Raw genomic sequence first — 26,538 nt, 5'->3', positions numbered from 1 at the left:
GCAACTAAAATGTTTATCAATAGAGAATTTATTAAATTAGGATAGTGATAAGGTAATGTTATATACAGCTGTTTTAAAAAAGGTATAGATTTCTGGGCGGCGCCTGTGGTTCAGTCGGTAAGGCGCCGGCCCCATATACCAAGGGTGGTGGGTTCAAACCTGGCCCCGGCTGAACTGCAAACCAAAAAATAGCTGGGCATTGTGGCGGGCGCCTGTAGTCCCAGCTACTCAGGAGGCTGAGGCAAGAGAATCGCGTCAGCCCAGGAGTTGGAGGTTGCTGTGAGCTGTGTGATGCCATGGCACTCTACCGAGGGCGATAAAGTAAGACTCTGTCTCTACAAAAAAAAAAAAAGGGTATAGATTTCTATTTGCTATTGTGAAAAGATTGCTTGGAGTTTTTCTTAACTACAAAAAGTAAAGTGTACATCAGAATGTAAGTATGATTTATTTGGCAAAAATGAAAGAATTAATAGGTAAGTTTACATGCAAAAACATTTTGTGAGGCTCGACACCTGTAGCTCAGTGGTTAGGGTGCCGGTCACATACACTCAGGTTGGTGGGTTCAAACTTGGCCGAGGCCAGCTGAACAACAATGACAACTGCAACAAAGAAATGGCCAGGTGTTGTAGTGGGCACTTGTAGTCCCAGCTACTTGGGACACTGAGGCAAGATAATTGCTTAAGCCCAAGAGTTTGAGGTTGCTGTGAGCTGTGACTCCTGGCATTCTACCGAGGGTGACATAATGAGACTCTGTCTCAAAAAAAAAAAAAAAAAAAAACCCCAAAACATTCTGTGAAAGAAGACACAAAAAAATAATAATAGTTACAAGCTGTGGAGAAGAGTGTTTTGTTTTACCTTTATTTCTTTTGGTGGTCTTTTAATATTCTTCCCATATTTATGTGTTATTTGTGTTTTTAAAAAGTCAGTAGGAGAAGCCAGGAGTGGTGGCTCACACCTGTAATCCCAGCACTTTGAAAGGCCAAGTCAGGTGTATTGCCTGAGCTCAAAAATTTGAGACCAACCTGAGCAAGAGTGAGACCCCATCTCTAAAAAATAGCTGGACACTGGAGTGGGTGCCTATAGTCCCAGCAACCTTAGGCAAGAGAATCACTTGAGCCCAAGAGTTTGAGGTTGCTGTGACCTATTATACTATGGCACTCTACCAAGGGTGACCAAGTGAAACTCTCTCTCAAAAAAAAAAAAAAAAGTCAGCAGGGGCTCCCTGAAAGATTGGATTTTGATTTTGATTTTGATTTTGATTTTTGTCTTTTCTGAATTTTAAAAAAGTGATGAATTCTTCTTAATATCTTTTAAAATACAGTGGTAAAAATAAAGGAAAATGTTTAAAGATTATTTTGTTCTTTATAATTTCTTGGGGTTTTTTATTATTAGTTTAGGAATTAAATTTTTATATAAGCTCTGAAGGATGAAATTTGAAAATAAGCCACATTAGGTATGCTGTTGAGTAGAAAGTACCTCCCAAATTTTATCCTAGGATACTTGAAGTCATTTTATCTTAGACTTTTTTCTTTATAATTCTGCCTCATAAAGTACTAGGAGACACAAAGGATAGTGACTTAATTGTACTGTACCCTACCACTGAATTATTTTCCTTTAAAAAAAGTTGGTCACTCTTCAGGAAAGTAATCACAAAGTTATTTTTAGCTTTTGGCAATTTGATTTCTAAATAGTAGTTTTCTTGACAGAAATTTACGATGTGATGACAATACCTAACTGCTTTGAAGAGGTAAAAATATATTATTAGCTTATCTTGAGACTAGATTTGATTTATTGCAGGATTATACACATGAATTCCACAAAACCAAAGCAAACTTTATGGCAATACGGGAAAGAGAGAATCTCATGGGATCAGTACGAAAAGATATTGAGTAAGTTACCTTTTTATTATTTTGTAGAATATTTATTCATATTTACCTTTAGAACATGTCTGTGGTTAATGGCAAATAGAGTAACAAAATCATGACTTAGATTTTGGGGTTTCTAATTTCTGTTTTACTGTTCTTTGAACATTCTGCTATGATACCATCCTAATCTCCTATGCCAGTTTGATCTTCTGCTTCCCTGAGTTTTATCATTCGCTCCTGCCAACCTCGACTTCCCTGTTTTAGTTTAAGATCCAGCTTAAATGATACTTTCATGAGTTCTTCTCTGATCTCTTACCATCCACCCTAAGAATTACAGCATTACCAATAATTGAAGTTCTCCATATTTCCTTTCCCAATTACCACTTCTCCCCTATCCCTCTCCCTTCTCCTAACATATATTCAGGTTATTAATACAGCCTTGACTTCCTTGAATATCTGAAATATGTGGGTTTTTTCCATATTTAATACAAACTCATAGCCTTCATCGCATTATTTGACCCCCAACATTTTAATGCTGACCTTGATCTATAATTTTAAAGTTTTGTTCTTTTCTTGTATCCCTTCCTCTCTCCTTCAATGATATATTCTAGTATTTCTGACACATTTTTTTTTTTTTGTAGAGACAGAGTCTCACTTTATGGCCCTCGGTAGAGTGCCGTGGCCTCACACAGCTCACAGCAACCTCCAGCTCCTGGGCTTAAGTGATTCTCTTGCCTCTGCAGCCTCCCGATTTCTGACACATTTTTAAAAAAAATTTCAGGGGCGGCGCCTGTGGCTCAGTGAGTAGGGCGCCAGCCCCATATGCCAAGGGTGGCGGGTTCAAACCCAGCCCTGGCCAAACTGCAACAAAAAAATAGCCGGGCGTTGTGGCGGGCACCTGTAGTCCCAGCTGCTCGGGAGGCTGAGGCAAGAGAATCGCGTAAGCCCAAGAGTTAGAGGTTGCTGTGAGCCGTGTGACGCCACGGCACTCTACCCGAGGGCGGTACAGTGAGACTCTGTCTCTACAAAAAAAAAAAAAAAAGAAGATACTGTAGATTATAGACAAAAAAAGAAAAGTACGTTTTTTGTTTGTTTAAGAATGTTGGGTTATTTTGGTGAAAAACACTGCAAACTGTTAGGCCTAAACTGTTAGTAAAACTATTAGGTCTAGAGAAGCATTCATATTTATCCATTTATAATAGGTAACATTTTTTAGAGGGAAGTGAAAAGGATTAAATATATATATACATGTATATACATGCCTTCCCTCTCCCCTCCTGCTCTTTTCCCCTTCCCCCTGCTACACTATAATTGTGTTTTCATCATTTATGTGGGCGTGCAGTTGTCTACACAGGATTATGTATTTTATTTTATTTTATTGTTGGGAATTCATTGAGGGTACAAGAAACCAGGTTACACTGATTGCATTTGTTAGGTAAAGTCCCTCTTGCAATCGTGTCTTGCCCCCAAAAGATGTGGCACACACCAAGGTCCCACCTCCCTCCCTCCTTCTCTCAGGATTATGTATTTTAATTGTTCATTTTACTTTGAATATCTCTGTGGTCATTTAATCTGATTTTGTGTTATCTGCAAAAAATGTTATTAAATTTTATCTTTTCTCCTAGGTCATACAAAAGTGGGTCTGGAGTAAACAACAGAAGAACTGAATTATTTTTAAAAGAACATGATCACCTTCGAAAGTAGGTATAATTGAATGTATGCATCCTATGTAGTTTTCCACATTTATGTTTATTTACTTTATAGCAAATGTTTTATGGTGTTTATTGTAATAAGTGCTTCATCAATGATAATTCATTCAGTTCTCTTTATGACCCTTTTCAATAGAAATGAAATTACAACCATTCCCACCATAATTAAGAAGATACTGTGCTGTTGAGTATTTCACATCACTTAATTATTACTTACAGGTTTTTTTGTCTTAATATTGTCTTTTCTTTAGCTTATCTATTGCTCTAATAGTTTTATTCACTATTACAGGTTATTAGTGATGAGTTAATATTTCTAATAATAACTTATGTTTGAATTGTTTGTTACCATTTATGTATGAAGAAGCTTTGCAAAGAGTAATTAGGGGCTGGGCACAATGGTGGCACATGCCTGTAATCCCAGTACTTTTTTTTTTTTTTTTGTAGAGACAGAGTCTCACTGTACCGCCCTTGGGTAGAGTGCCGTGGCGTCACACGGCTCACAGCAACCTCTAACTCTTGGGCTTACGCGATTCTCTTGCCTCAGCCTCCCGAGCAGCTGGGACTACAGGCGCCCGCCACAACGCCCGGCTATTTTTTTGTTGTTGTTGCAGTTTGGCCGGGGCTGCGTTTGAACCCATTATCCTCGGCATATGGGGCCTGCGCCCTACTCACTGAGCCACAGGCGCCGCCCAATCCCAGTACTTTTAAAGGCAGAGGCAGGAGGAGCACTTGATGCCAGGAGTTCGAGACCAACCTGGGCAATATAGTAAGACCCTGTCTTTAAAAAAAAATTTTTTTTTTTAATTAGCCAGGTGTGGTAGCATGTGCCTATAGTCCCAGCTACTCAGAGACTGAGGCAGAGGATTACTGAGCCCAGAAATTCAAGTTTACAGTGAGTTGTGATAAGAGCATTGTACTCCAGCCTGAGCAACAGAGCAAGACCCTGTATCTACAAGGGCAGAAAAAAGAGTAATTTGGCCATTTATCAAATTCACGCCCCCTCAAAATTGTTGTCTAAGATTTCAGAAGAAAATACCTATATATTTTAAAACAAGTCATCGTGTTCTATTCCTGCTTCTTCATCTCTTTTTTTCTCTGAAATATACTGGTTTCTCTACTGTTTGCTCTGTATTTTGTTATAAGATTTAAGGATGAAAAGAAGTTATTTATCTCTGTGAACTCAGCCTATGAGGACTTGAGCAGCTTTTATCTATGATGGTTAAGTGTTAGGAATTATGTTGATACTTGCTACTGAATATCATAATCTGAAGCTCATATGAAGTCATGTCATATGAACTTAATGTGCCATTTATTTATATACCTTAAAGATCACAATTTTAAATATAAGCTATTAAGGCCAGACATGGTGGTTCTTGCCTATAATCCTAGCACTCTGGGAGGTGGAGGTGGGAGGATTGCTTGAGGCCAGAGTTTGAGATCAACCTAAGCAAGAGCAAGACCTCTACAAAAAAAAAAAAAAAAAAGAAAGAAAAGTTAGCCAACTTTAGTGGCAAGCACCTGTACGTAGTCCCAGCTACTTGGGAGGCTGAGGCAGGAAAATCACTTAAGCCTAGGAGTTTGAGGTTTCAGTAAGCTGTGATAATGCCGCTGCACTCTGGCCCGGATGACAGAGTGAGACTCTGTCTCAAAAAAACTATACACACACACACACACACACACACACACACACACACAGACACACAAACGCGCGCGCGCGCGTGTGCACGAACATGCTGTTGAAACCAAAACCCAGAGAGATCAAGACCTTTATGAAAGTCTCAGTGCTTCCACTGTTGGAGCTAATTAAGAAAGTTACTACTGAAGTTTTGAGGTGCACTGTATATAGTAGACAGTGGCATCCTTTCTGATCCATGCAAGTTTCAGCTTGCTCAGCTTATTGGTATTGCTGAAAGGGCTTCATTTGTTTTCATCCACATGGCACTCAGTTGGCATCAGCTATAGAGCTGGGAAGAGAGCACTTTTGTGCGGTGATTTTCTATGATATTAAAAGTGGGTTAAACAAGTCCCAAAGCCTTGAGCATTTGTGGTGGGCTCTCAGGGACCTTACTCCTTCCTGCACACCATTTTTTTTTTTGTTATTTCAAGGATTCAGAAGAGTCCAAATGTCACTGAAAGTCAGGAGAAGAGGCTCAGCGCCCATAGCTCAGTGAGTAGGGCTTTGGCCACATACACTGAAGCTGGCTGGTTTGAGCTGGGGCCAGGCCAGCTAAACAATGACAACTGCAGCAAAAAAATAGCCAGGCATTGTGGTGAGCATTTGTATTCCCAAGCTACTCGGGAGGCCAAGGCAAGAGAATCGCCTAAGCTCAAGAGGTTGAGGTTGCTATGAGCTGTGACGCCACCACAACCCACCAAGGGCGACATAGTGAGACTCTCAAAAACCAAAAGAAAGACAGGAGAGGAGTGGCTGTCCAGTACTGCACTGACTGAGGAAAACATCACTGCTGTGGAAAAAAGGTTCAGGAACACAATTGAGTGACAGTTAAAAATGTTGAAGTGGCACTACCGGTTGAAATGCTGGCAGTGTCCAAAATCCTGCATAATTTTCTTCGAGTCAGGAAAGTATCATTCCAGTGGGTGCCTCCCACTTTTGACAGATGTGCAAAAGTACATCCATGTTGAGTAGTGTGAAAAAATGCTGGTCAGATTCCATGGAGGCAAGTCTAGATGTGTTTCTGACATTGTTACTGGTGATGAAACCTGGATTTACCAGTTTGATCCAGAGAATAAGCATTAGTTGACAGTGTGGATTTTTCCCAGTGAAAATTCACCAACAAAAATGAAGCAGCCCCAAAGTGTTAGAAAGAAAATGGTGGCAACTTTCTTTTCCAAAAGCAGTCATTGTCCCAGCTGTTCCTCTGGAGGAACAAAGCGTTGTGACTACTCAGTGGTACATAGCAGTATGCCCACCAAAAGTTTTTGGAAAGCTTCAACAACAGTAGCCGAAGACAGGACTGCCAGGGACCATCTTGCATCATGACAGTGTGTCTGCCCACACAGCCAACATCATCATTCAGTTCCTGGAGTACACAGAGGTTAAACTTACTGAGTCATCCACCCTGCAGCCCTGACCTGGCCCTATGTGACTATTTCCTGTTGCCTATGTAAAAAATTGCATGCACAGAAGGTTCCCCGGCCCTCACAATAGTGAGCTTATAGCACTTGAACAAAATGAGTGGAAAGTGTGTTTTCAAAAATGATTTATAAGAATGCAGAAGTGCATAGAATGTTGTGGCGATTATTTTGAGAGAATATAGTAATCAAAATGATTTTATGTTTCTCAAATTTTTGTGTATCTCACAACTTCCTAGTGTCCCTCTTATTAGTATTCTTTCTTAATCTGTTGGATATTATTGATTGGCACAAGGGGGCAGTCTCTTCTAAAGTATGTTTAGTTTATAGTATTCATAGCTTTGGTAGTTCTTTTTGTGTTTGATAGAGACCACCATAAAAAGAATTTTGCATTGGATCAAAACTACATAGATCGATTCTTGGAGTACACAGTGATTTAAAAGATAGTATATTCAGATAGCACAGAAAAGATTGGATTATATCAGTATTTCTATATTTATTACCTCAAAAAGAAATTAAACAGAAATATAGTAGTTTAAAAACAATAATTTGAGACTAGAATTATTACATACACAAATGTTATGATTTCAGAGCACATTGTGAATTATAAACTTTTACCTCATTTATTTATTTGATTATTCAAAGTAAGTCCTCAGAAGTCTAGGATTAGAAAAATGATGAAAGGATGGAAATCAAAAGATTTTTCCATTTTTGCTTGATCAGAGTTCAAAGTCTCAGATAATTTTACCTGTAATATACTTTGTATATATTTCTTTTAACATTCTTGTGAAAAAGTTTGCCTGTGCTCATTCTGAATAGAGAAATTGAGGCAGGATGAGGTTGAATGGAATATGAGCATCCGGGGAGTTACAGGAATTATTGAGATTAAAAACAAGCACTTAGTCATTGCTCTCAACATTAGAAAACAGAACTTCTAAATACCTTTTTTAAAAAGTGATCTTTTTGTGTAAATTACAGATACTTGCTAGGTGGTAAAATATTGTGTAAAATATGTTTATAAAATAGTATGAAAACTTTTTACTGGTTTTTCTGTGTTATCTGTATTTCATTTGCTAAGTGCTTTGAGGAAGAATAGGCTAGATTTTTTTTAATAACCTTTTCTAAATAACAAAAGCTATAAGTGCTCTTCATAGTGTTCATTTTAGAAGCATGAATAGTTGAACAACACAAAAATAATTTTTTTTTTAGAGAGAGAGTTTCATTTTATCGCCCTCGGTAGAGTGCTATGGCATCACAGCTCACAGCAACCTCCACCTCTTGGGTGATTCTCTTACCTCAGCCTCCCGAGTAGCTGGGACTACAGGCACCCACCACAACGCCTGGATATTTTTTTTTTGTTGTTGTTGTTGTTGTTGCAGTTTGGCCAGAGCCAGGTTTGAACCCGCCACCCTCGGTATATGGGGCCGGCACCCTACTCACTGAGCCATAGGCGCCGCCCCAGATCCTATAATATTGTTTAGTCATCAGTAGATCGTGAGCCTTTCCACATGTTATTTGATTTTTTTTTTATGTTTTAAAATGTATAGCACATATTCCAAAATATAGGTAATCATGATTCATGTAATCATTTACCTAATATTGACCTTTTGTATTATTTTCAGTTTTTGCTATTATACATAGTGAAGTCTTTGCATGTGTTCATAATTATTCCCTTATGAAAAATTCCTAAATTAGAAATGTAGTATTGAAAAATATATTATTTTTTAAAGCTTTTTATGTAATATTGTCTAATTTCCCTCTAAAATTTACTAAATTTGTAGTCCCATTAATAGCATATACATAAACACTCCCCAATGCCCTCAATAACACTGGTGTTTTGAGGGTTTTTTTTTTAATTCATGCCAAGCAGAGAGGTAAAACTTTTCAGGCCATAGATTTTTATTTATATAAAGGAATATATTTTCATCATAGAAAACTTAGGTTAAACAACCAACCAAAAGAGGTGTAAAGAAATGAGAGTTGTATTCATCTAACAGTGAGGACAAAAGATAATGTATTTCATCAAGCCCATTTGTAATTAATAGGCCATATTTGCTGCTAAGTTTACTTTTATTTTGATTTTTCATGAATCAAAAGTATTTTAATTCCCAGGATTCAGGTAACAAGTTTGATTTTGGACAATAAGGTCAGACATTTTATGGCTAGAAAAAATGTTTTAAGTTTTTGATTTCTTTTTTGTAAAATAATTTTTTTTGTGTTAATGTAAATTTTTACAACTTTATGTCAAAAGTACATATTTTTGATTTGAAAAGAGGAAGCAATTATAATTATAAAGCAATTTTTATAAATCAATGCCAGGCTTTATAGAACTAACTTTGTAATGAATTGTTTTTACCACTTCCCTATACTGACCACCTCCTAAAGTTGGCCTAATTTTCATAAATCGCACCTGTACCACATGTACATATCAGTACAGTAAGCCTAGTTCCTTATTTTGACATCAGTATGTTGACCAGTTTGGTTGCAGTCCGTTGGGTGGTTAACTTACAGAGGATCTTCTATGTGTGAAATCTGATTTTGAGGACTAAAGAGGATTTTTTTTTTTAGTAAAAGGTGAAAGATTTATTCAATTTGAAAAGAAACCAGAGTATAAAAGAGGATATTACTAATGTAACCAATAATTTTTTTGTTTTGCAAAGTGAATTCCCTATTAAATTCCTTTTAAAAAATTCTTATATTGGGTGGCGCCTGTGGCTCAAAGGAGTAGGGCACCGACCCCATATGCCAGAGGTGGTAGGTTCAAACCCAAGCCCTGGCCAAAAACTGCAAAAAAAAAAAACTTCTTATATTGGGGCAGTGCCTGTGGCTCAAAAGAGTAGGGCGCCGGCCCTATATACCAGAGGTGGTGGGTTCAAGCCCGGCCCTGACCAAAAACTGCAAAAAAAAAAAAAATTCTTATATTGTATATAATCAAACCATCTCTTAATTACAGATGAGGAAACAAGAGTTAGAAAGGATATAGGCCAAGGTCTCATAACTATTTAATAGTATAGCTCATACTAAATGCACATTTCCTATGTCACATCACACTGCCTTCCCTGATATTCGCTTCTTTAAAACTTATTTTAATGGGGCGGCGCCTGTGGCTCAGTCGGTAAGGCACCGGGCGCCCCATATACCGAGGGTGGCGGGTTCAAACCCGGCCCCGGCCAAACTGCAACCAAAAAATAGCCGGGCGTTGTGGTGGGCGCCTGTAGTCCCAGCTACTCCGGAGGCTGAGGCAAGAGAATCGCTTAAGCCCAGGAGTTGGAGGTTGCTGTGAGCTGTGTGAGGCCACGGCACTCTACCGAGGGCCATAAAGTGAGACTCTGTCTCTACAAAAAAAAAAACTTATTTTAATGAGCAGTGCCTGTGGCTCAGTGGGTATGGCACTGGCCCCATATACCAAGAGTGGTGGCTTCAAACCCAGCCCCAGCCAAACTACAACAAAAAATAGCCAGGTGTTCTGGCAGGAGCCTGTAGTCCTAGCTACTTGGGAGGCTGAAGCAAGAGAATTGCCTAAGCCCAGGAGCTGGAGGTTACTGTGAGTTGTGACACCATGGCACTCTACCGAGGGCAACAAAATGAGACCCTGTCTCTAAAAAAAAAAAAACAAACTTATTTTCATTGTATTTGGGAACCAGTATGGTATTGAGAATTCAAAGACCACTTGCTTTTCACCTCTCTGAAGAGCAAATGACCTGGCCTCTCTGTGTTTGTTTTGTTCATTTTTAAAATGGGATATTTCAGGCTAGGCGCCTGTGGCTCAAGTGGCTAAGGCACCAGCCACATACACCTGAGCTGGCAGGCTCGAATCCAGCCCGGGCCCGCCAAACAACAAAGGCTGCAACCTAAAAAAAAAAAAATAGCTGGGCGTTGTGGCAGGCGCCTGTAGTCCCAGCTACTTGGGAGGTGGAGGCAGGAGAATCACTTAAGCCCAGGAGTTGGAGGTTGCTGTGAGCTGTGACGCCACAGCACTCTACCCAGGGCAACAGCTTGAGGCTCTGTCTCAAAATAAATAAATTAAATAGATAAATTAAATAAATAAATAAAAATGGGATATTTCCGGTGAGGAAAAAAATAAATAAACTGGGATAATAGCTGACCCTCTGTGTTACACGATTTTAAGGGTGAATAGCTTAGGAGATAAGGGATTGCACAAAATTTGAAGCAGTCAAAAAATACAAAGAATTTGTTTCACATAACTTCTCAAATACAAAACTGTTGTATATAAAACAAATTATACTCAAACAGAATTATTTATAGTATTTAGTTGAGAATTATTTTGTTTCATTTCATTGACTATTTAGCAGATAGGATTGAGTTATCATCTGAGAAGGCACAGATTTACTGTATTTATTATTGTAATTGTGTACTTAGTTGTAAATATGCCCATGAATGAGTAAAGAATTATTACAGTCTAATGTAGGGGTTTACCTTTTATCTGCTGACAATTTATTATGTCATTTCCTAGCTATGTTAGAATTGATAATTTGAATTTTTAACTTCACCACCCGTGTCATTTGTGTAATCCAGACTTGTGGTTGCAGAAATATTTTAGGTAGGCATTTTAAAAACATTAAAAATGTTTTCACTTTTTATTTGCTTCATGATTTTAGCCAAATTTCCCTGAGGTCACAACACTAGTAAAAGGTTAGGATTCAAGCCAGGGTCTTACGATTATGTTGCTTGTGCAATATTGGACTATCTTCTCCAAGGTAAATGTTATGGCATCTGCTTCCCAGGGTTGCTGTGAATGGGCTTTGCAAACTGTGAGGCTGTTCTATATAAAGCAAAACATAATGAGGATTGTAAAATTAAGAGAAGTAAATACTGTAAGAAAGAGATTACAGACCTTTTTGTAATTCTGTCAATTCATATTTCTTGAATGGAATTTGAAATACTTTTGATGCCAGAATCGTCTTAGTGAAATGTAATTCTAATTGTATTAACAGACCTTGACTATATTTGAAAAATATGAGATATATGATCATCATAATTTTAGTGACCTTTAAAAGTGGTGGTTTTATCCTAATTAAATAATCAAATTATAACATCTGTGACCAAAAGAATGGAATAGACTCCAAGGATTTGGCATTAGTTTTATTAGCTATTTATGAACGCTAAAGGTTCGTGATGTGTTGTTTTTGTTGGAATACAAACTTGAATGTTGTGTGCTGTGGAGCTGGTGTTGAGGAGACAGTCACTTGACTCATGAGCAAGCCTCATCCTTCTGGACAGCAGCATTTGCACTTCAACCTCACCTCTTATTTTAAATTTGCTGCTTGTTGTTTACTAGGTAGGTACTATGAAACACATACATGTTCTTTATTTCTTTGTGAAATATCACACCAAGGAGGAAACATCATTATGAAGGTAATGGTAGTGAGGTAGGTTTCAGACAGTAGCACTTTTAATTGGAAAAATGGGAAGCATATGGAAGAAACTTTATGTAATAGTAATATCCATAAACTTTGGAGTATGCAAAGATTTTGTGACATATCCCTCACCTGTACCAGGGATTGTTTGTGCAGTAGAGAATTGAATTTTTAGCTTATAAGAACTGGTGGCATTTGATTATTTCACTGTCTATCATTGCATTGATGGGATATTTTAAAATGACATATCAAAGCTCCATTTATCTCAGGTAGTGCAATTGTCTGCCATATTGAAATAGATGGCAAAGGAAACTAGTATTACTTTGAATACTTTGTTTATTTTAATATTCATGTAATAATGTTCAGTTTTACAAGCAGAGTGACCTACTTGGGGGGTTTTATTTAGAACTCATTTTTCTTTACTTGAAGCTTGTTAGTTCATTAATGAAATCAAATTAATCTTGAGTTGGAGGTGCTCTGACATAGTGAGCTTTTTTTCCTTCCCAGATCTATTTGTAAAATACATATAATATGTATAGCCATATATATTTTAAAATACATACATCTACACACATATACACACATCTGTAAACCACCCCCTGAAACTTAAGAGGATTATTTCGGTGTTAACTCTGATCGATATTTTATTAATCTTAACAAGTATCTGTTACTCATTTATTTATTCATATCAATTATTTAATGAATGTCTCCTGTGTGGTAGATGTTGTACTAGACTTTGGGGAATCAAAGATGAATCAGACTTACTCTCTGCCCCTTGGGAACTTGTTCTGGTTAGAGAAATTGTAAACAAATAATTATATCCTATGAGATGTTTTTAAAAGTACAAAATGAGGGGTGGCTCCTGTGGCTCAAGGAATAGGGTGCCGGCCCCATAAACTGGGGGTGGCAGGTTCAAGCCCAGCCCCAGCCAAAACTGCAAAAAAAATAAAAGTACAAAATGAGATATTTTTCATCCAGTGCATAGCAGCATGCCTGGTATATCTTAAGTGCTTATTATACTCTTGAGTGAATTGATGAAGAGCAAAGAGTTATGAGAGCATACTCTTACAGTGTAGATTAAATAGTTCTATTTGAGTGTACAGATGGTATAGGGGAGGAATTGCAGAGATGACTTTTGAGCTGGACTTTGTAATAAAAGTCACTTTCATTAAGAATTGAGAGAGGAAGCTCAGCACCTGTAACTCAGTGGTTAGGGCACCAGCCACATACACCAGGGCTGGTGGGCCTGGGCCTGCTAAACAACAATGACAACAACAAAAAAAAATAGCCAGGTGTTGTGGCAGGTGCCTATAATTCCAGTTACTTGGGAGGCTGAGGCAGGAGGGTCACTCAAACCCAAGACTCTGAGGTTGCTGTGAGCTATGATGCTACGTTACTCTAACAAGGGTGACCATATGAGAGACTATCTCAAAGCAAACAAAGAATTGAGAGGAGCTTTGGTGGAGGTGAGGATATGAGTCATTAATTAAAGTGCCTTGATTTAAATCAACTGTGTATCTGTGAACTTACATAATTTACAGGATGCTTTTGCTTACAATATCCCTTTTGTGTTTACGACAGTTCCAGGAGATGGGTTCATATAGCCAAATGCTTGAGCCTTAACCAGACCCTGGCTTCTGCATTTAAGAGCATGTGGCCAGTTTTTTTATAGTTTTTCTTTTCTTTTCTTTTTTTTTTTAAGAGACAGAGTCTTACTTTGTCACCCTCAGTAGAGTGCTGTAGTGTCACTCATAGCAACCTCCAAATCCAGGGCTTAGGCGATTCTCCTGCCTCAGCCTCCTGAGTAGCTGGGACCATGGGTACCCACAACGCCTGGCTATTTTTTGTTGCAGTTTGGCCGGGGCCGGGTTTAAACCCGCCACCCTCAGTATATGGGGCTGGCAGCCTACTCACTGAGCCACAGGCACCACCCTGTAGTTTCTTAAATATAATGATTGCTAATATTGAATTTCTTTTACTATATTTCTAAAAGCATTGTTTTCTGAGTTATAAGTATGTGGAAGAGAAATATATACATATAATGAAATCTGTAGAGCAGATCAGCTTACATTAATACATTAGGGGTTTTTTTTTTTTTTGCGGTTTCAGAAACAAATTAGAAAATGGTTCCTTAATGTTTCATAGATTCTTTATGATTCAGTAGTTTTTCAGGATTTTTAGTCCATTCTAAATCATTTATGTACAGTGTGTCCCAAAAGTTGCCCATAAAGTTGCCATACATAGGGAAAGTGTGCCTTTACTTATAAAATATTCATTAGAAAATTTTACAAAGAGGCGACCAACATGTAGAGAATATTTTGTAAATACTTTGTAAAATTTTGTAATGAATAAATAGAAACTGTGGTGCCCATATTGTCTCATGAGCTTTCTGTTTCTATTATGGTTGAACAGTTTTTTATGACATTTTTATTTTGTATTTTTTACACCAGAATGTTTGGTTAAAAATACTTTATGCCCCAAACAGAAACTATGTCCCAATTTGTAATTGACTTCCTGTTGTATACATATTGTATGCTGTATGCAATCAAGATGGTGTGGTACTGGTGAAAGAATACATAAATAATTTAATGGGACAGAATAGAGACCCCAAAAATAGATTCACACAAATATGACCAGCTGATCTTTGACAGGAAAAAAGCTATTTCAGTAACAAAAGTCTTTTAAGCAGTGTTGGAACAACTAGACTCCACATGTGAAATAATGAATATGTACACTGACCTTACACCTTTCCCAAAAATTAGCTCCAAACAGATCATAGACCTAACTATAAACTACAAAAGTAGAAAACTTACAGAAGTTTTATAACATTAGGAGAAATGTAGGTGACCTTGGGTTTGACAATGAGCTTTTATATCCAAAATATACAAAGAGCTCTTAAAACTCAGCCATTAAAAATCTAAACAAAGATCTGAACAGACTTTTTTTTTTTTTGAAACAGAGTCTCACTTTGTTGCCTAGGCTCAAAGTGCCATAATATCAACCTAGCTCCCAGCAACCTTAAAATCCTGGGTTGGAGCAATCTTCCTGCCTCAGCCTCCTGAGTAACTGAGACTCCAGGGGTCTGCCACCATACCTGACTAAGTTTTTCTGTTTAGTAGAGACAAGGTCTCACTCTTGCTTAGGCTGATCTCATGCTCTTGAACTCAAGGGATCCCACCTCAGCTTCCCAAGATGGTAAGATTATAGGTGTGATCCACTGTGCCTAGCCTGGAAAAATACCTAATCAAAGAAGATACATAGGTGACAATTGAAGTATGTGAAAAGATGTTTAACACCATATGTCATTAGAGAATTGCACATTAAAACAATACTGAGATACCATCAAACACCTATTAAATTAATTAAAATCCGAAACACTGACAATATCAAATGCTAGCAAGGATATGGAACAACAGGAACTCTTACTCACTGCTGATGGATGTGCAAAGTGATAACAGCCACTTTGGAAAGGAATTTGACAGTTTTTTTAGAAAGCTAAATATGGTATTGCCATACATTCCAGCAGTCATATTCCTGGTAATAACTAGGAGTTGAAAACTGTCTAAACAAAAATCTGTATGTAAATGTTTATAGCAGCTTTATTCATTTTTGCTAAAATGTGGAAGCAATCAAGATGTCTTTCAGTAAGTGAATAGATAAGCTGCAGTATATCTGTACAGTAGAATATTATTCAGTGAAACAAAGAAGCCATCAAGCCTCCAAAATATGGAGGAGCTTTAAATGCATAAAAGAAGATGGCCTTCAAAAGCTACAAACTGTAATGTCAATTATATGAAATTCTGGAAAAGGCAAAACTAGAGATAGTAGAAAAATCAGTGTTGTCAGGGATAGGAAGGGAAGGAAAAATGAATAGTTAAACACAGGATAAAGTCATCTGAAGCTCTTAATTTCCTCCCTTCTGAATTTAGTTTGGGGAAGGCATTTTCTTTCTTTCTTTTTTTTTTGAGACAGAGCCTCAAGCTGTCACCCTTGGTAGAGTGCTATGGCATCACAGCTCACAGCAACCTCCAACACCTGGGCTCAGGTGATTCTCCTGCCTCTGCCTCCCAAATAGCTGGGACAACAGGCCCCCGCCACAACGCCCAGCTATCTTTTGGTTGCAGCCGTCATTGTTGTTTGGCGGGCCAGGCTGGATTCAAACCCGCCAGCTCAGGTGTATGTGGCTGGTGCCTTAGCCGCTTGAGCCACAGGCGCCGAGCCTGGGAAAGGCATTTTCAATGAAAGACCATCAAAGTAGAGTAAGTAGAGCCCCAATATCCTTTAGCTTTCTGTAATACTGTCAAAATACTGACCTTCTCAAGGGCATTGTTTTCTTTTCTGCTTTGTCTATGTTTTGAGTCTGTTTGTCTTTAAAGCCTGATGTTAAGCTTTTCTGGGCGCTAGAGATAGTTATGTGGTCACTTGAGCATAAATCATTTATTGACCCATTCAATTAAGTTAAAACTATAGCACTTTGGTTTAAAAAATGTGAACAGACGGGCGGTGCCTGTTTTCAGTCGGTGAGGCGCTGGCCCCATATACCGAGGGTGGCGGGTTCAAACCCAGCCCCTGCCAAACTGCAACCAGGAAATAGCCGGGCGTTCTGGCGCCTGTAGTCCCAGCTACTTGGGAGGCTGAGGCAAGAGAATTGCTTAAGCCCAGGAGTTGGAGGTTGCTGTGAGCTGTGTGAGGCCACAGCACTCTACCGAGGGCCATAAAGTAAGACTGTCTCTACAAAAAAAAAAAAAAATCTGAACAGACTGATTGTACTAACTACAATGCAGAGAGTAAACCCTAATGCAGAGTGTCACTCTGGCTCCTTTCCTATTTTCTGTAAATATGAGATTGACCATAATTAATTGTTTTATCTTAGTTTTACAAGTAATTGCCTATCAGATAGAACTTTATAGTTCTAGTACAAATAAATACTCTATGCTCAAACTTTTATGTGCTGAATTTTGTTCAAACTGAGAAATTGCTCATATCCTTCTGAATATCATCAGAGGCTAAAAAAAAAAAAATAGTTTGGCTGTTTCTGTATAACCTCAACACAATCAACAGGATGAAGATAATTAGACCACTTATGTGACCATTCGACTCTTGACTTATCCCCTCTCTCTGCTTCTGAGTCTGAATCTCCCAAAGAGAGAGACAAGTTTGTAGGCAAAACTGGATTCCATAAGAGTGGAAACATTTGCTCTGAGATCTTATATATTGCATCAATTATAAGCATTAAGCTGTTAGCTCCATTTCAGGAAATTTCCATGATTTTAATATGTAAACTGTTCAGGACCCTTCTACATTTTTACATGTGTGTGCCCTGAGTGATGTTATCTATGTTTTTGTAAATATTTTCTCTGTTTTTCTATGTAGCTTAATTCCAACAATTTTGTAGTCTAATAAAATCTTCTAAACATTAAAAAAAAAACCCACAGGATAATTAGGGCAGTAAAACTATTCTATGTAATATCGTAATGAAGGATACACATACATGACATTATGCATTGGTCAAAACCCAGAGAACTAACTGTACAATGCAGAGAGTAAACCCTAAAGCAGGGGTTCTCAGCCTCCCTAGTACTGCGACCCTTTAATACAGTTCCTCATGTTGTGGTGACCCCCAACCATAAAATTATTTTCATTGCCACTTCATAACTGTAATTTTGCTACTGTTATGAATTGTAATGTGAATACAGAATATATGCAGAATATATTTTCATTGTTACAAAGGGGTCGTGGCCCGCTGGTCTCCTGCTTTGTGTGGAGTACATTGGATACTTGCTTGTCCATTCTTCTCATATTTTACTAAGAAGAATGTGTTTCAACTTCAGGTTAATATAAAAGATGTAAAGGTCTCCATCTTTTTATGGCTGAGTAGTATTCCATGGTATACACATACCACAGTTTATTAATCGTGAGTGCCCATCAGTCTGGATCTACATCTTGGTGATTGTAAATTGAGCTTCAGTAAACAATCTAATACATATGTCCTTATGATAAAATGATTTTTTTTCTTCTGAGTATGCCTAGTAATGGAATTGTGGGATCAAGTAGAAGGTCTATTTTGAAGGGGGTTTTTTGCAGTTTTTGGCTGGGGGCTGGGTTTGAACCTGCCGCCTCCAGTATATGGGGCCAGCACCCTACTCCTTTGAGCCACAGGCACCACCCTATTTTGAGTTCTTTAGGATTTTCCATACTTCTTTCCAAAGGGGCTGTATTAGTTCACAGTCCCACCAGCAATGTAAAAGTGTACCCTTCTCTCCACATCTGCAGCTTTGGAACTTCGTAATGTGGGCTCTTCTCACTGGGGTTAGATGATAACTCAGTGTGGTTTTGATTTGCATTTCTCTGAAGATGAAGAACGAAGAGCATTTTTTTCATGTTTGTTGGCCATTCGTTTGCCTTCTTCAGAGAAGGTTCTGTTCATGTCTCTTGCCCAGTGGTAGATGAGATTGCTTGCTTTTTGTTGTTGTTGTTGATTAATTTGAGTCCTCTGTAGATTCTATTTACCAACCCTTTCAGGTTCTTACCTGGCAAATATCTTTTCCCATTCTGAAAATTGTCTGTTTCCTTTAGCTGTGCAGCTATGCAGTTCCTTTAGCTGTGCAGAACTTAATTAAGTCCTATTTGGGTGGTGCCTGTGGCTCAGTGAGTAGGGTACTGGCCCCATATACCGAGGATGGCAGGTTAGAACCCGGCCCTGGCCAAACTGCAACAACAACAACAAAAATAGCCAGGTGTTGTGGCAGGCACCTGTAATCCCAGCTACTTGGGAGGCTAAGGCAAGAGAATCACCTAAGCCCAAGAGCTGGAGGTTGCTGTGAGCTGTGATGCCATGGCACTCTACCGAGGGTGACAAAGTGAAACTGTCTCAAAAAAAATAATAATTAAGTCCTATTTGATTATTTTGGTTGTTGTTGCTATTGCCAATGAAGTCTTCTTCATAAAATCTTGGCAGTAGAATTCTTTATTTTCATACTGTGCTACCTGGATTTTGGAATATCTTATTTTTATGCCCTTTGATGTGCTAAGTGGTCATAACAAGGATGGTTAACAAAACCATTGTGCTGATCAAGGAGGTATTAGCCCCCAAAAACCATTCTGTCTTTTGTGGCCACTTTACCCAGGTGCCTGTTCACCTGTCTCATCTCTCTGCATTGTAAAATCTGCAGGGTTGGTTCCCTATCTTTGCAGCCTGTCTAACCGAGTACTTTGCAGGAGTAGTTCTATACACATTTGTTAAAGGAGGAGTGAGAAAAACATTCCAGGTCAGAAAAACAAAACAAAAACCTGAAAAAGAATAACAAATCTAGAAAAAGAATGACAGACTAAAATAAAGAATCAGAGAACAAGTAGTATGATAATAGTCATATCTTTTCTAAAGTATGTTACCCCAAATTTAATCCAATGTGTTTGCAAAGACTATACCCCAGAATATCCTCTTGAATATGTACAATGAGACATTTAAAGTTCTAAGAAACTTCAGATTAGAAAAAAAAAGAATAAATGCATACTTAATAATCAGTAGATCTTACCAGAATAGTGGGTTTATCTGGAAGTTTATATCAATTTTATGCTTAGATTTAGAATAAGTACGTAGTTGCTGAGAAAATGATAGCAAAAAATACTTAGTGCTTACTGTATCTCTGGTATGGATCTAGAAACTATATACACCTCTTTAATTCTCCGAACAAGTAGGTATTATTACCATCGTCAATTTATAGATGAGAAAACTGGGTCACAAAAAAACTTGCCTGAAGTCACGTACCTCATAAATGGAAGATCCAGCACTTAAACAGTCACACAGTCTGGCTTTCACCACCATATTTGTAATTTTTCAAATTCTTAATCAAAGGATTTGGATTTATATAAGCTATTATGATGTTTTTAAAAAGCTCGTCTTTGTTCCCTAATTTATGCAGTAACTTAGATTTCCTACTCCACTGCTTTATAATGAAATCTCAACAACTTTATAGAATTAACTTAGAAATTTTTTTGGAAAATAATTAGGAAAAAATATGCAAGTGTTTTATTTGAATGCCTACCCTGTACTTTTCACTGTGCCAAATGGATACACATGTCTGGAAGTTTGTTTTCCTACTTCTGCTGTAAAGCTGACCCTTTTATCAAACTTTACTTATAAATTTCTCCCTAAAATGGTTTTGTTTGTTTCTTTGAAATGTGTGATGCATAAAGGCAAATAATTTACAGACCTAAGGTGTGTTTGGTGACTTTATTCAGATTCTTGAATTCTAAAGTTTAGTAACCTGAGATTTGGTTTAGTTTCCAAAAAAAAACTTTCCCAAAAGGGAAGGAGCTTTTATGGGGTAAAAAAATTCTTACTTAGGGCCATGATGACTGTATTTACCTATCTTAGCTCAATAAGTTGGTTATGATTCTTAAGTTCTAAATAGATGATAGTGATACCTCTGAGCTATCTAGATTAAAGAAGTAGTTTAATTTCTTTATGTTATCATTAAAACTGTTCTGACTTTAATTATCAGGTATCTCTGTGAAAAAAATAGATTTAAGGTAACCAATAAAGGTAAGGTGAAAATTATACTATATGTAGATAAATTTATTTTGACTTTTCTCCATATTCAAAATTCTGGGCATACTGTATTCATAACTGGCTAAAAAAGTTTATAAATGTAGAACAACTAAGTGCAAGTTTTAACGTGCATTTAATAATTCCAGAATTTGAATTTTCTTTTAATTTACAGCTCAGATCGTCTGATAGAAGAGACAATAAGGTAGGTATAATTTTTTGTTGTTTTTGTTTGCTTGTAAATTTAATGAGAAGATCAGGTTAATCTTATAACAGTACTTAAAGTCAATTCATCCTCCTTGAAGATGAGATTTCCTCTAGATGGTAATGTATTTTCTTTTTTTTTGGCTGGGGCTGGGTTTGAACCCACCACCTCCGGCATATGGGGCTGGTGCCCTACTCCTTGAGCCACAGGCGCCGCCCTGGTGGTAATGTATTTTTACAGTGTCCTTTCCGTGTAAGGGACATTTGAAACCTAAAACATTTCAGAATCACTGGACTACTGTGTGAATTTTTCCATTTAATCCATACTTAGTATTTTCAGCCTTAAAATATACATATATATATATATTTTTGAGACTGAGTCTCACTATGTCGCCTTCGGTGGAGTACTATGGCATCACAGCTCACAGCAATCTCAAACTCTTGGCCTTAAGTGATTCTCTTGCCTCAGCCTCCCAAGTAGCTGGGACTATAGACGCCTGCCACAACACCCGGCTATTTTTTGTTGCAGTTGTCATTGTTTAGCTGGCCTGGCACGAGTTCGAACCTGCCAGCTTCAGTGTATGTGGCTGGCGCCATAACCACTGTCCTATGGTCACTGAGCCCAGCCTCAATCTTTTTATTCTCGCTTTTAAGTGGAAAGCAATCTTAAGCATGATTTGATAAATGCCATTTTTATTCCATTTATGTAGACTTGGTTTTTATAGCTGTAGAAATCTACTACAGTAATATTTGATATTATCTGTAATAACATTGAGCTAGTTTCTTGCTTAAGTTAAGGGATGCTTACTTGTTGTTTTAACCTGCTTCATTTTCTAGATTTGGGGAATTATTAAATATTTATGACAATAAAAGGTAAATTAAGTAGGTGTCTCTACTTTAGAATTTAGCAATGCATAAAGCATTGTTTTTTAGGAAAGGTAGAATGAAGCACATGGAAATAACAAATATTTGTATTCTTACTAGGGACCCTGGTCCTATGCTAAAGTCCTTTGCATGCATGATTTTATTTCATCTTCTCAATAACGCATGAGATAGACACTAACCATTAGGTCCTATTTGTAAAACAAAAATGCGATTAAGATAAGTAATTTACCTGTCATCACATGAATAAAGCACTAACACTAGAAACAGAGCTCCATTTCAACTACTACTATGTTTACTATTAATACGTTATAAAAAAGAACACAAGCCTTAGAGTGGGATTTGGTTTGAAACCTGGCTGTGGTACTTACTAGATCTTTGTTCAAAGTTGCTTTAACTTCACGGAGCCTTCATTTTCTTATCTACTTAAAAACATGGGAGAGATGATAATACCCACCCTGCAAGATTGTCGTGAAGATTAAAGATAATATGAGAAAAATGCCTACTATAATACCTGGATGATACTAGGTAATCTGTAAATAGTAGCTGTGTTATTAATACCAATCCTTCTTTTAGAAAACTTCTTATTTCAGTATGATTTCAGATTTTCAGAAAGTTCCAGTAGTACAAAAAAATCCCATATACCTTTTATCTAGCTTCCTCAAATGTTAATATTTGGCCACATTTGCTTTTTCACAGTTTATTTTTTGAACTACTTGAAAATAAGTTGCAGATGTGATGCCTCTTTACTTCTAAATATTTCAGTGTTCATTTCCTAAGTGTCCTTTATGAACAGTGTATACTGTTCATATCAGTATGTATTCATGGATTCTTACTTTATTCAAGTGATTATAATATAATCCCATCATTATTTAATAATAATCTTAATAGTTTATAATCTTTTATAATAATTTGCCATTATCATATCTTGAATTTTTATTTAAATTGCCTCTATTACATCATGCCTCTGAGCAGAATTTTCACAGTATTGCCTACTTGTGGATGGAAATCTCTTATAAATTTTTCTCTTTCATTAGTGCATGAGATCTGATCACATTTTTGCCAGGAATTCTTGAAGTTCCTGTATAATCCTTTTTCTTTTTTTCTTCCTTTTATTTCCCCCTCTTTCTGCCAGGTCTTCTAAGTCTAGGCTGCCTTAATTAAACTTTTCTACTCAGAGCTGGCTTACTTAAAGGCTGGTAACATAAGTATAAAAATTTGAGGTACCTAATAGAATAGGAACATTTCTGAACCATTAAACCACTTCTACTATTCTTTTGCTAATTAAAAGCATGTTATTACGGCTCGGTGCCTGTAGCTCAACCAGCTAAGGCACCAGCCATATACACCAAAACTGGCAGGTTCAAATCCATCCCAGGCCTGCCAAACAACAATGACAACTACAACCAAAAAATAGCTGGGCATTGTGGCGGGTGCCTGTAGTCCCAGCCACTTGGGAGGCTGAGGCAAGAGAATCGCTTAAGCCCAGGAATTTGAGGTTGCTGTGAGCTGTGATGCCACAACACTCTACCCAGGGGTACAGCTTAAGGCTATGTCTCAAAAAAGAAAAAAAGGGCAGTGCCTGTGGCTCAAAGGAGTAGGGCACCGGCCCCATATACTGAAGTGGCGGGTTCAAACCCGGCCCCTGCCAAAAACTGCAAAAAAAAAAAAAAAAGGGCATTATTACAAGGTCATTTATTTCAATATTATTCTTTGTTTCAAAATATAATTAGGTACTCCAAGTGAAATATCACTGAATATAGAGCTAATCATGGTCTCTTATGGATAATGTAATATATAAGTATCAAATAATTATTTTTACACATTTGATAGGTAAATAAAAAATTACCTTTTCCTTTTAGAGATACATTTTAAAAATTTGTGAACAAAAATATGTGAACAATTGAATATAGACTTTGACATCAATTTATTGAAGAACTAATATTTTTAATATTTATACATTTATTCCTAAGCTTTAAATGTATAACTAATATTATCTGTTGCTGAAAAAAATATGCCTGAACTTAAGAAAGTTGAAGTTTCAGTAAGTACATCAATGATTTATCATTTTAAAAGCATTACATATAATTTGGAGCTTATGTTTTGCCTCTGAGTATTTGATCTTTAAAAATAACAACAGCCTAGATTTCACTCAGCTTGACTCTAAATGATGGAATGAGATTGGAAAGTATGTCTAGATATATCTGATGTTGTACTGGAAATCATGCATATTCAACAAGATAATAACATAATGTATGATGATAATGTGCATTCTCTAAGGAATACAAAGTGCTTTACAGAAATTACTTTTTAATCTCTATCCACTTGTGAGTCAAAGTGTATAGGAGATGGTGATAGTCCCAGTTTAATAAAAGGTGTATATGATTCAAAGATTGACCTCAGCTTGCTCAGTCTAGGTTTGAAGTTTGTTTTTGCTTTATACAAGACCATAATACCTACTTTTAAATACCTTGTGATAAATTTTTTTTAAAAAATCACATTTTAAATGTATCATATTCTGTCATAGATGGTCACTTAAGCTGAAAAATCAGAACTAAATGATGCAAAGGAAGTTAAGTTTGACTCTTCTTGTGCTCTTTTTGATTTGGGGGATCTAAAATTCAATGTGTTATACAGTTGACATTGACCCCACCACCACCACCACCATTTCCTTCTGCTCTAATCTTGTCTGGTGGTTCTCTCAGCCTGCTACATTGTTCTGGTTCTGGAATGTCCTTTCTCCATTAGCCTAAAATAATCTTTATCAGATCACCTGTTTCTTGAGTTCAGCGTCTTCCACTTTCTTAGTTTATTCCCTCATTATGCTGACCTATGTCCTTTAGTAGCTTCCTAAGAATGAATAGGAGACACATTTTTGGACTTTTCACATCTAAAAAGTCTTTCTTCTACCCATATTCTTGATTCATTGTTTATGTATGATATAGAATTCTAGGTTGGAAATAATTCTGAAATATTTGAATATCACTAATGAATATTGATGCAAAAATATTCAACAAGATCCTAACAAACAGAATTCAGCAACACATCAAACAAATTATACATCATGACCAAGTAGGTTTTATCCCAGGGTCTCAAGGCTGGTTCAGTACACATAAATCTATAAATATAATTCATCACATAAACAAATTAAAAAACAAAGACCATATGATTCTCTCAATTGATGCCGAAAAAGCTTTTGATAATATCCAGCATACCTTCATGATCAGAACACTTAAGAAAATTGGTATAGAAGGGACATTTCTTAAACTGATAGAGGCCATCTACAACAAACCCACAGCCAATATCGTATTGAATGGAGTTAAATTGAAATTATTTCCACTCACATCAGGAAGGTTGCCCATTGTCTCCACTACTCTTTAACATTGTAATGGAAGTTTTAGCCATCACAGGGAAGAAAAGGCTATCAAGGGTATCCATATAGGGTCAGAAGAGATCAAACTTTCACTCTTCGCAGATGATATGATTGTATATCTGGAAAACTCCAGGGATTCTATTACAAAACTCTTAGAAGTGATCAAGGAATACAGCAGCGTCTCAGGTTACAAAATCAACATTCATAAATTGGTAGCCTTTATATATACCAACAATAGTCAAGCTGAAAAAACAGTCAAGGACTCTATTCCGTTCACAGTAGTGCCAGAAGATGAAAATTTGGGAGTGTATCTAACAAAGGACGTGAAAGATCTCTATAAATAGAACTATGAAACTCTAAGAAAAGAAATAGCTGAAAATGTTAACAGATGGAAAACATACCATGCTCATGGCTGGGAAGAATCAACATCGTTAAAATGTCTATACTACCCAAAGCAATATACAATTTTTTTTTTAATTGTTAAATCATAGCTGTGTACATTAGTGCAATCACCTGTACCCATTCTAAGATGCACCAAGGATGTGGCCCCACCCATTACCTTCCCTCCACCAAAACCTCCCCCCTCCCTTCCCCTCCCTTGACCCTTTCCCCATAGTCTTGTGCTATAGTTGGGTTATAGTCTTCATGTGAAAGCTAAAATTTAGCTTCCCAGTAGGGCTGAGTACATTGGATACTTTTTCTTTCATTCCTAAGATACTATTCCTAAGATTCCTATGCTTCGCTAAAAAGAATATGTTCCAGCTCCATCCATGTAAACATGAAAGAGGTAAAGTCTCCATCTTTCTTTAAGGCTGCATAGTATTCCATGGTATACATGTACCACAATTTGCTAGTCCATTTGTGGGTCGATGGGCACTTGGGCTTCTTCCATGACTTAGCAATTATGAATTGGGCTGCAATAAACATTCTGGTACAGATGTCTTTGTTATATTGTGACTTTTGGTCTTCTGGGTATAAACCTAGTAAAGGAATTATAGGATCAAATGGCAGGTCTATTTTTAGGTCTCTAAGTATTCTCCAAACATCCTTCCAGAAGGAATGTATTAGTGGGCATTCCCACCAGCAGTGTAGAAGTGTGCCCTTTCCTCCACATCCACGCCAACATTTCTGGTTTTGGGATTTTGTTATGTGGGCTATTCTTACTGGGATTAGGTGATATCTCAGAGTAGTTTTCATTTGCATTTCTCTGATGATTAAGGATGATGAGCTTTTTTTCATGTGTTTAAGTCCCTTGCCCACCCTGAAATGGGGTCACGTGTTCTTTTCTTGCTAATAAATTTGAGTTCTCTGTGGATTCTGGTTATTAGACCTTTATCGGAGGTATAACCTGCAAATATTTTCTCCCATTCTGAGGGCTGTCTGCTTGCTTTACTCACTGTGTTCTTGGCTGTGCAGAAGCTTTTTAGTTTGATCAGGTCCCAGTAGTGTATTTTTGATACTGCTTCAATTGCCTGGGGAGTCCTCC

General features: G+C 37.2%; 1 protein-coding gene across 4 annotated transcripts in view; it reads left to right on the top strand.

The window, feature by feature from the left end:
- GOSR1 (golgi SNAP receptor complex member 1) overlaps nt 1-26,538 on the top strand; it is a 51,726-nt gene that overhangs the window by 10,720 nt on the left and 14,468 nt on the right. For all 4 annotated transcript variants that reach the window (XM_053570897.1, XM_053570896.1, XM_053570898.1 and 1 more), the window contains exons 5-7: nt 1,798-1,889; nt 3,491-3,565; nt 20,769-20,798. In XM_053570897.1, coding sequence (XP_053426872.1) covers nt 1,798-1,889; nt 3,491-3,565; nt 20,769-20,798 — 197 coding nt within the window. The remainder of the gene's footprint in view (nt 1-1,797; nt 1,890-3,490; nt 3,566-20,768; nt 20,799-26,538) is intronic.

The sequence above is a fragment of the Nycticebus coucang genome, chromosome 18, assembly GCF_027406575.1.
Source record: "Nycticebus coucang isolate mNycCou1 chromosome 18, mNycCou1.pri, whole genome shotgun sequence".
NCBI lineage: Eukaryota > Metazoa > Chordata > Mammalia > Primates > Lorisidae > Nycticebus > Nycticebus coucang.
Note: the sequence above shows the minus strand (reverse complement) of the source record. Positions and strands in the feature narration are given on the sequence as shown.